General features: G+C 39.1%; 1 protein-coding gene and 1 long non-coding RNA gene across 3 annotated transcripts in view; both read left to right on the forward strand.

Moving 5' to 3' along the window:
• Nucleotides 1–11,662, forward strand: part of LOC116692400 (kazrin) — a gene marked incomplete at its 5' end in the record, with an annotated part of 192,232 nt that continues 180,570 nt past the window's right edge. For both annotated transcript variants that reach the window (XM_032520679.1, XM_032520680.1), the window contains 1 exon segment: nt 1–468. In XM_032520679.1, coding sequence (XP_032376570.1) covers nt 393–468 — 76 coding nt within the window.
• LOC116692418 (uncharacterized) overlaps nt 3,479–11,662 on the forward strand; it is a 19,227-nt gene continuing 11,043 nt past the window's right edge. The window contains exon 1 of the long non-coding RNA XR_004332698.1: nt 3,479–3,529. This is a non-coding gene — a long non-coding RNA (uncharacterized LOC116692418). The remainder of the gene's footprint in view (nt 3,530–11,662) is intronic.

Genomic DNA, 11,662 nt, shown 5'->3' on the forward strand with positions numbered 1-11,662 from the left:
CCCTCTCTCCCTCTCTCCCTCTCTCGCTCTCTCCCTCTCTCCCTCTTGCTTTGTTCATGCTGTGTTTTCTGGGCTCTCTGTCTGAAGCAGCGCCACACTGGAGCACTAATGAGCAGGCTGAAAGCAACCCAACACAGATCTCCCAACAGCTTAGGAGCAGCAGCAACTCTGACGGCATCTGAGGCTGCGAGAAACAGGACTGATCTGCAGTCAGTGGGGAGGCAGTAACGCATAGGAGAGGTCGTGAAGTAGACAAATTAGCAGTTGAGAGAGGGAGAAGAGAGGATCGCTCCAGTGCAACAGCCAATCTCCTCTACACTCGGAGACTGACCCACGGTGCACTTTCTCTTCCTGAAGACGAAGGACCTTTCCCCTCCCAGAGGAGTTCAGCCATGGAGGAGATGCTCACCTGCAGTCGTAGCCCTTTCTCCCAGGTGTTTGGGCGTCAGGGTCAGCTCATGCAAGCCAGTGAGTGTAAACAGCCACCTAATGTCTGAAAAAAGTTTTATTTACCTTGCATGAACCTGATTTTGTGTTTCAATAATTGGTGCACCCAATGTTCTTTTGTATTCATTGATAAACAGATATACTGAGTGTAGGGTAGACTGCTAATGACATAAAAATTAAAATCCAGCCATATTGGAATGCAAAATTAAGACATTTAGGGAGGCAACAGTTGAAGATGCGTGTCCAAGTTTCACCCAAAAACCATTAGGTAATACTAAGTAGGTACTAAGTAATACTACTAGGTAATACTAGTTAATACATTAGGTATCTTCTGCTTCTGGTGCAATTTATTATTCAGTTCTCTCAATATTTGTAATCATGTTTCCCTTTTATCCTTTATAAGGTGTTAAGATGTTTAGTCTGTCTTCTGTAAAAAGACTTCATGCAACATGGCGTTCTCAAATCCTTGGGTTTTACATTTTTCAGACAAAAAATGACATAAGAAGTTGTGATTTTCACATCAATATTGAATAATTTCTAGTGCAATGCAGTTTGACACAGCGATGTGTTAATGTTAAATAGACTGTGATGCTTCACTATGCACAATAGAGATGTGAAAATGTTATATTATAGTGTATTGTTTGTCCACCCCCTCAAAAAATTATCAGAACGCAATGCTGATTTCCAGTAAACTGCAGATTTGCATATTTTATTCAATTTCAACAATTTACACTAATTTAAACAAATGTTTCTGCATTAAATGCTGCACCAACACTTCACATTCATTTTTGTAGATTTAGTCTTTGCAAATGTCTGGGAGTGAATTAGCAATGAAAAATAATTGATGTTTGCATACTTTAATGACTTTTTAAAAATGATTCTCAATATTTGAAGGGGTTTTCTGCAGTATGTGTGTCAGACACCCACAGCCTCCATTTAAACTCAGCTAATGTTGTTGCATACATGCATTATTTGTCATTTGTATGTGTGACTTGTGTCAGTGTGAATTGTATGCATGAGCTTTGAGGTCCTGTGGCTTTTTCGTTTCAGGATCAAACCTCACAGCATGACACCATCTGCCTCCGGTGTTCTGTTACAAGGTGTCACTTAATTCCTAAAACAGAAAATGGCACCTTTTGGCCATGGCTGACTTGATGTGAAGCATAGTGAGTTGTGATTTTTGACAGGTTTGCTACACATTTAGAAAATTGTACAAACTAGCTTATCTCCGCTGCTGGGCATGTTCATTCACTGTGGTGCAGAAATGGTTTTTCATTTCTCCAGTTCAATGGCCATTTAAGGCGAGACCTTAAACTTTGGTTTGCATTGGCTTTGAGCTGTAACTTGTCTGATTTTACTTTTAGATGCTTTAAGATGGCCTGTCCCTGGCCTTCCTCGGCATTGGAAAAGCAGTATTTCTTTCAATGGCATATTGTACAACAGAAATGTTTTTTCATAGAGCCACTCCTCTGTGAGGGGTCCTGTTGTAGGTTAACAGTTGCTGTTTGTTGGAGTCTTTAGTTGTATGAATGAATTAGATTGGTTTCCTGATTTGAACAACTGAAATAATTACTCACGTCACATTCAGACAGAGTGGAGAATGCAGTACAGGCACAAACCATCAATGGAAAAACAGGACTGTTTAAATGTTTGGAGGGACGTCAACTTTTCTTTGTGCAATTTGTTTTTGGACTATCGCACTCTGAAAATACACTCACTCAATGTTCAGTCTTTGTTGCACATACATATGCCCAAGGGGGATGGTTGTGTTCTTTCACTGTTGCTTACCCCCATTCAAGCGAAACATAAAGACAACTTGAAGTCAAACTTTGGTGCTCATTCACAGTGACTCCCCTCCAGTGCCGATTAGTCACAGCAGGTGACGGTGCCGTGTGAATTAAACCTAAATGTCTCTCTCTGGTTGTGAAAATGACAGCATCATTGCATGTGTTGTGCTCCGTTACAGTCGGTCTTGCGCTCCCCAAGTTATCTATGCTCTTTGAAGCTTGTGCTGCATGTCTGCGACTTTGGATGTGCGAGAGAGTGAAGGGAAGGGAAGGGAAGGGGGAGATGGAAGGAGAGAAGAGGGAGAGGAAGGAAAGGGATGGGGGCAAGAAAGTGAGCAAGCTGCAAATTGTGTGAATAAGAGATGGGTGTTTTTTCTATTTTTAGCAACAACCTTACATACTGTTACACAGCAGCTGGAAGACTAATCCACAGTAGCGCTGGCTCGCAATATCTGAACAGTAATTATAGAGGATTTTATTTGTTATCTTTGGCTGTCACCCATCACTGGCTCCGAAGTCCCTCAGCTATATGCAAAGGCCTGCCTGAATTGCAGAGAAAAAAACTATTACATCAGTGTTGCACATGCCCAAAGACTTGAATATTAACAACCTTCTGGTGGTACCCTGGCAGAATCAACACTTGACGGATTTTTTCTCTCTCATAAATCACATTCACGTGGCAGTGCCAGGTGCATAATCCTGCTACAATTCTCTTACTCCCCACTGGTGGTGTGATGTGTTCTGTGTTGTGATCAGATGTCAAAAATCCCTTTCCTTTATCGTGTTTTATATCTTTTTTGTGCACGTTATAGGTTTACAAAGTGAAAAAGCCCAAAGTCCAGCCCAAAGGGACTTACCATCTCCAACAGAAAACACGGTTCACAAACTGCCCCAAACAGCTCTGTAGTCCAGCCTTTACTTCCGTGACGAACGTGCGTCACTTTGTAACGCACGCTTAGCTCTGCAACTGAAAAGCTAGCAGTACTTACTGTGCATGTTCGACTCCCAACAAAGATGGTACAGAAGTGAGATGTCTCACTCTGTAGCTAAAATAGAGAGCTCAACACATAGGGTGAAAAGAGGAGCTGCAGTAATGTGCAGTACAACAACAGCATGGTGTTTTCTGAAAATTAAACCACATAAACCTATTGTGGTACAGCCTCTAAATACAATTATGAACCTGAAAATGAGCATAATAGGAGCACTTTAATAAACTTTTCTGTAAATATGCCAAAAGGCTATTTTTCATCTGCAATCCCTGGCCAGATGTTACAATAGGCTTCCTTAAAAACAATGTTGCACCCTAACATGAGCATGACAATAGACATTATATATAGCATATATTCCTGTCATTCTGAACCTAAATCATCATGTAAAATGATTAATCTCCAACACAAATTTGGACAATTTTTTGCTCTCCTCTGTACTATGTACTTACCTATTACTTTACTCTTGAATATCTCGTTAATACCTCAGTAAACCGTTGGTAAATCCCTGCTCAGGAGAGGTGAATGTGATTTGAAGTTTTAATATTTGACCGCAGCAGGTGTAGAACATATTTTGGTCTTCTTTGAAGTGATTAATTCCTCTCCTGCTTCCACTTGTGTTATGGTTCCAGCACACTCACACAGATTCCTCACACCTCCTTACCCGGTGGGCTTTCCTGCAGTAAGAGATTAGCTTCATGCTCCTGGTGTTGCTAATCATGTAGAAGGAGTCACGTTGCAAGAGGTTTGCTGGTAAAGTCAGTGTGTGAGCTCAGCAAGGTAACATCATTTTATTTTCTCACGTGGTGAGTCACGGATTTGGGATGATTTCAAGATGTTTGTTTATTTGTGTAGTTTTTTTCTTAAGGGAACTGTTAATTGGTAAGGATGGAATGCCATTCTGTGTCTCTACAAGACTTGTCCATTAATCCTATCATTCACACACCATCTGCTATCATTTGGATGTGCATTCAAATAATGTTACTTAATTAAAATAAATGAAGCCATGGGAGATGCATTATCACTCAGCTAGATTTAAAATGATTTCACACAATCTCACTGAGTGAAGCAAAAATGTCTCATCACACTAGAAAATAATTCCTGCACTGACAGAGGCCACAATCATGACTCCTGAACAATGACAAAAACACGCTGTGCGGTACTTTGGGGCACATTTTTCTGCATAATCAGGGTTACCACGCTTTACTGGTAGGTTTTTGGTATTTTGAGGTAAAATGAGTTTTTAGTTGAAATGGGAAGGATTGTTGTGCATGTTGTAGAATTTAAGGGATACATGCAAGAGGGCTGCATGTTGGGGATTAGCACTTACCCTATCAGCAGTAAGCAAATTTGTGTTTTATTTATTATTTCATGTTGTACAATACTGTATGGATATTTGAATACATCTAGGGAATATTTTGTACTTACATAAAACCGAATATACCATAGAAAATAGTATCTTTGTTAATATTTAATCTCTATTTAAACAGTGTTAACATCCCACCAAATGCACAGTCTACAAAGAGCATGAATAATGTTGCACCATGTGCTAACAAACATACAGCAAGTTAGTAAGGATATGGTGTTTCTCTGCAGTATTTTGGCTCATTGCAGCATAACATTGTGACTGTAAAGCACAGACAATTTTGGAAATGCGTTTTGACCTCAGCGGATCTGTGGTCTGGATTAACAGCAAATGAATGACTCCAAATGTAACAAAATAAGAAAACCAGAGGAAAAGAAAGAAATTATAATTATGCACCACGCCCTGATGTACTTTATGTCTAGACCTGTTATTGACAGCTCAATCACAGATGAATGCCAGTCATTCGTCTGCACCAGTGGACCTAGTCTTTCTAGCATGAGTTAGAAACCATAGAATGGCCATATGTCAAGGTAAATCACATGTGAAAATATATGTACTGTATATATATATGGTTTGGGGTGAGCTGGACCGCAGAGTGAAGGCAAAAGGGCCAACAAGTGCTGAGCCTCTCTGGGAACTCCTTCAAGTCTGTTGGAAAATCATTTCAGGTGACTACCTCTTGAAGCTCATCAAGAGAGTGCCAAGAGTGTGCAAAGCAGTAATCAGAGAAAAGGGTGGCATTGAATGAGAAAGTCCACTAATTAACCCAGACAAGGCACACCTGTGAAGCAAAAACCATTTCAGGTGACTACCTCATGAAGCGCATTAAGAAAAAACACCAAGGGTTTGCAGCATCAAAAAAGCAAGGGGTGGCTACAGTGAAGAAAATAGAGTATAAGACATGTTTTCAGTTATTTCACACTTTTTTGTTAAGTACATAATTCCATATGTGTTCATTCATAGTTTTGATGCCTTCAGTGATACTCTACAATGTAAATAGTCATGAAAATAAAGGAAACACATTGAATGAGAAGGTGTGTCCAAACTTTTGGCCTGTACTATATATATATATCTATATATCTATATATCTATATATATATATATTACCACTGTGTTCACCCAGCCAAGACCATGAACTATGAAAACGTTATTTTTTATGGAATTGCTTGTTTGTAGTGAAGTGATGAAACTCCTGAAATGTTGGCTCAGTCACAGCAAACATTTTGTGTCAAGTGTTTCTGGGAATTGTTTTATCGAACAACAATTGTTTTAGAGTTTCAAAACTCCTTACAGAGGAAAATTGATTTGAATGTACAATACATCCCCCTCATACCCTACTTAAATTGGACATCTCCAACTTCCATTTACCTTCAGATAAATGAGCATGCTGCTAGAGGAGCCTGATTGAAAACACAGTGAGGGTCAGCAGGCGTTGTCTCTGCACCTCCTCCGCCTCATCCTACTTATCCTCTCTTCTATCCTCTACTGAACTACTTCTCCAATATAAACTTCATTCTGAATACAGATTACGTGTGTTAGAAATTGTTGTCTTCTCTGGAGCATTTACAAGAGATATAGGACCAGTACGCTGGGTAATAAAAACACTTCGGCCTACTGATTTTATCTACAGTGCAATATAACCCATAAAAAGATAACACATTTGATACTGTAAAAGTGTGGTACTGCAGAGGGTGCTGTAGTAAAACCATAACACACTTTCAAGGACATTGCAGTAGATGGTAGCTGTGCTTTAGAGCTTCACACAGATGTCACAATTCATGAAAAAAGGCTTTTCTGTAACATTGTACTTTTCTCGGCTTGCTGCTCTACTCTATACCATCTACTTTGATGTGTGAATTATTTTTTTTAACAGCTGTTTGAATCTGGCAGTTGTCAGCTTAATGAATGTGTAATGTTTTAAAAGAACATTTTGCCATCATTATTGCGTTTTTTTAGATCAATTGTCAGTGGTAGGCTACAAGTATTAGATGATTCATGTTTACTTTTAAATACATCAAACAAGACTGTGCTATTCACTGTGATTGTTGTTTTCTGCCACTTGTGTTGGTCATGTTCATATGGGCTACATCTGCATGTCAACAAGGTAAAGCACTGAAGTATGCAGTAATGTATTTTTGCTACATTTGTGTCAGATTAGATGCCTGACAAATGTAAAAAAAAAAATTTATATTGTAACAATTAAACGATGGCCACGTTTTGTGTTCGGGGATCATCCGGAAAATAATGGCAGAAAGCACAAGACCTTTTCACAGTAAACATAAACATTCTAAATGGACCCAAGTTGATTTCCTGTTGCAGTGTATGTGAATGGAATCAACTAACAGGAAGTTAACAAGGGGCCAGGCTGTTGCCTAGCAATGGAATTCCATTGTAAAGGTCTCATCTTTTCTTTATTTAGAGATGGCTTAGTTAATGGTCAGTTCACCCAAATTCCAAAAGACCCCACTGTGAAGATCTGTTTTTGGAACTAATTTCTACAAAATAAATAGTCCCTACAAAAATGTTGAGAGTTTCCATGAAGAATCATCGTCATAGAAGATCATCCCAATTTTCAGGGATATTTTCTCTAGAAAGAGATGTTGCTGTTGAAATCAGTAAGTGACTACAAATTATCGTTTAGTGGGTCTAGCCTATAGACCTTTTCACATTATGTATACATAAACATTCTAAATGGACCCAAATTGATTTCCTGTTGCAGTGTAGGCTACGTGAATGACATCTGTCGGTACACGATCCATCCTGCCTACACGATCCGTTTTGCGCATGTGCAAGATGTTCGCGCATGCACAGATGATATCATGATGAACGCGGATTTACGACACTGCACGATCTGTTCCCATAGACAGTTAAAGAAAGTCTGATCGCTTCCGCCGGAAAGCTAACGTTAGTTTGGCTAACAGCTAATTCGGCCAACCACTAGCTGAGACAGCATGTAAAAGACCCTCAAAACTTAAAATAAATGTTTAAATATATGACAACTGTTACCTCAGTACTACTTTACTTGTGCTCACATAAAATGCAGTCACGCAATACTTGTCTTTATTATCACTGTAAAGTCTCAATTTAGCTGTAGCTGCTTTTCTCACTGTTTAGTTTGAGTAACATTATTTTAGGCTGATTCAAACTGTCAGAATGTTAGCCGAAATAGCTGTTAGCTAAATTAGCGTCAGCTTCCCGGTAGAGGCTAACCGTTCTTAGTTAATACACACGATCTGTCATAGTTGTAGTGGTTAGCCGTTAGCCTCCACCGCCATTAGCTTCCCGGCTAACCGCTAGCTTTGATTCAGTCTACAATAACGTTTCTCAAACTAAACAGTAGGAAAAGTATATAGAGGCTATTGTATTTGAGGGTCTTTGCTGTCTCAGCTAGCGGTTCGCCGAATTAACTGTAAACTAAACTAACGTTAGCCTTCCGGTGGAGGCTAAAAGCCGACCGCTACTGTGGAACGGATTGTGCAGTGCCGTAAATCCTCGTACATCATAATTATCATCTGCGCGTGCACATGCGCAGAACGGATCATGCAGGCAGGACGGATCGTGTACGGACCATAGACCATTAATATTAATAATATACAGTCTATGGTACGGACAGCATCAACTGACAGGAAGTTAACAGGAGCCGGGCTGTTGCGTAGCAATGGAATTTCATTAAAAAATATTGTTTTTTGGGGGGTTTGGTATTCCAAACATCCTACTTTTACACCTGCCGCCACATGTTGGCGTTGTCGCACACACGGATTACTGAGATACGAGTCCCCGTGTTTTAGGACAATTTTCAAATAGTGCACACCGAACCCAAGTCAGTGGAAACAGGCTATGTAATGTATATGTTCATCGTAAACTACAACAGCACATGTGAGGAAGGGAAAAATTACGTAAACAACGAGGCAGCAAGAGAATGACTGCAACTTTGACGCTATCTAGCCTTGTTAGCGTCTAGGACTCAATTAACCTGCATCTGTTCCAGCCACGTTAGCTAACGTTAGCCAACAGTTAGTGAGCGCCCATGCAACTTCAAAGGTGGGACACCAAGATGAGTCTGGTCTAAAGTAACGTTACAGAGGGGAAAAAAAAACAAAGATTTAAGGTAAGACAGCTTGCTCTACTTGTGTTATTGGTTTCAGTTAACAGTGCAGCAGTTTGGGGAACTCAATGGTCAAGGCGTTTGGTAATATTGGCGAGTCATTCAGTCCCAATAGGTGGCAGACTGAATTTAGATGGAGTTTACACAACATTGTCTTATAATTTATCAGTCACAAACAAGTTAATAGTGAATGATTCACATGTATAGAGCTTTGTGCAACTGTTTTAATTTCACTGATTTAAATGACATTTAGGCTAATGCAGGTTGCATGCAGCTATGAGTTAAAGGTTTCACTCATAGCTGCATGCAACCTGTCTGTATGCAGCAGCCCGCTGTGTTTCTGCACTAGCGCACACATCGGAAATGTATGTTTTTGTTGGCAAACAGCACGATTTTCATGCAGCCTTTATGGGTTTAGGGGGTTTCCTCTGTCTGAAGCAGCAGTTTGTCTGTTCGTCTTTTGTCTGTAAATATTGTCTATAGATGTGTGTGTGTGTGTGTGTGTGTGTGTGTGTGAAAACAGACTTTTCACAAGTTTAAATTGCTGGACAAATGAACTACTCCCATTTCCCCCTTTGAATAATTAAGCACTTCGGGTTATTAAATAAGACATAAAACATTTCATCTGGACATGGAGTCTGTAAAATATATATATAAAAAGCAGATCTACATCTTGTTAAGAAATACATTATTGTATGAAGTAATATCATGAACCCAGAGGGCTACTTTAAATTAGACTGATCAAATACACTGATTTCTGTTAAAAGGAGCTGTTGTCTGAAATGAATAATTTTCATAAATATTATGTGAGCAGGCTTTCGAGTAAGAACCTTAATGAATGACAGACTGAATGGATGTATATGCTATTCCTGTACACCCTTGTTACATTTTGCTGCTCATAAAATTGGCATTCACATTGTCACATACCTAACTGCACAGGCAAGTGCTAGGGTACATGTTGTGATTTTTAACTGACCCTTACAAACCATCCAAAAGTATGGGGTATTTTTCATGGGTGAGATTTGGATTTTTCTGCATCTTAAAAGGATTTTTTTTTGTGTTCTCTCAAATTGCCCTCCGGTGGTGGTAGATCATTCTATAAATTGGGTTATAGAGTTTATTAAAAAAAACAACAGTAACTTTCAGCTCTCAGGTGGTTACACATGTGACAAAGACTGGCACAGTTTTTCAGAATGTTCAAGAGTGAAGCCTGAAGGCACAGAGTGCACTGGGAGTGTTACGTAAAATTTTCCCATCCCACTAACAATAGAATTATGGGATTCAGATTAAAATTGAACATGTGTCAGTTTATCTCTATTTGATTATGTTTTTTTAGGGGCAAATCATTTCTCTTCTGGCTCATCTGCAAGACAACTGTAATCCTCCTCACTAATCACTTGAAGTTCATTGTGTTTGCAGTTTTGATTGGTTTGCAGTGTGTTCTGTATTCTTTGGTATTCAAATGACACGTGTTTCCTTTCCTGTGTAGTTTCTCTCTGTTGGCTGCATTTATCTGCAGCGGCAGGTGGATGATGCGTCAGCAGCAGCATGTGATTCTTCTGCCAATCACGTCAATGCAAGTCTCTAATCCTTCACTTTCCTGCTTCTAAATCCTCACTTCAGGCGTCTGTGCTCTCCCATCTAGACAATCCATCTCCGCCAAGCTTTCCTCTGTGTAACGAGAGATCACTGATGAGTGATAAAAGCTTAGACTTTAATCCCAAACACATACAGGATTATAAGTGTTGCACATTTTGAAGTAAAGCAATAGTGCCTGCGGTGACTTTGAGAACACGAGATTGGAACTTTTTTAGTTCACTTGTAAGTAATAATTATTTAAGAAAATATCCAACCACACTGATTAGTAGGGGTGTTGAAATTAATCATTGCATCGATACATCGCAATAAGGACCTAGACAATTCTGCAGAGAGGCAGTGACAGACCATAATCGATTACTTGATTTTCCGGTCGCTGCTTTTTTGTTGTTGTTTTTTTTGTGTATTTTTCATGTCTGTTGTGTTCAGACTCCACTACATTCAGGAAGTGTATTTATTTTAGAAGCAGATACAATAAAAAGGGGAGTTTTTGTATACCTGACTGCTTGAATTAGTTGATGAAAGCCATGGGTAGCAATAATAATATGCATCTGGATATCGATTTGAATTGTTTACAGGATAATCCCAATTGAATTGTGAGACCAGTGAAGATTCACACCCTTACTGAGTAGTTGTCAAATACATTTTGATGATAACAACTAACAGGACTAACTTGGGCATATCATGGCATAACTTCTTAGAACAGGGGTCTTCAACATTTTTAAGCCAAGGACCCCTAACTTGAAAGAGAGACAAGCAGAGAACCGCTACTACATATATTGTCTTGAGTTGCTTATTAAACTAGGCCTAACATAGTATCTAGCGTAGCCTTTCATGATGCCCTCCAATTAGGGTTGGGCGATTTAGAGAAAATTAAAAATCACAATATTCTTAACCAAATACCTTGATGTGGACACTGCGACAATATTGTATGGATGACTATTGGTGCTTTAACAATTTTATTTACACAATGAGATTTTTGATAAATATTCTCCATAAATTATTTAATGACTTAATGGATAAAGGTAAATAATACAACAGCTTGAACAGTCTAGTAAACTTGTTCAGAAAATTACATTACTTTACAGAAATGCAGCCTGTAAAACCTGGTAAACCAAAATTTAAGACAATATATAGTCTCATATCATGATATTGATACAACATTCATATATTGCCCAGCCCTACCGCCAATATTAAGCTACTGATTACATATTCCATCATATTTATTGTCAAACATACATGTGGAAGGCACAGTGAATCCTTAAGCTGAACTGTATATGGATGGCTATTAGGTATCTTCGCCCATTTGTCCTTACAAAAGTCTTCCAGTACTTTGAGATTTCTGGGCTGTCAGGAGATTGTGAAGGCCACGGCA

This window comes from Etheostoma spectabile, chromosome 7 (genome assembly GCF_008692095.1).
Source record: "Etheostoma spectabile isolate EspeVRDwgs_2016 chromosome 7, UIUC_Espe_1.0, whole genome shotgun sequence".
NCBI lineage: Eukaryota > Metazoa > Chordata > Actinopteri > Perciformes > Percidae > Etheostoma > Etheostoma spectabile.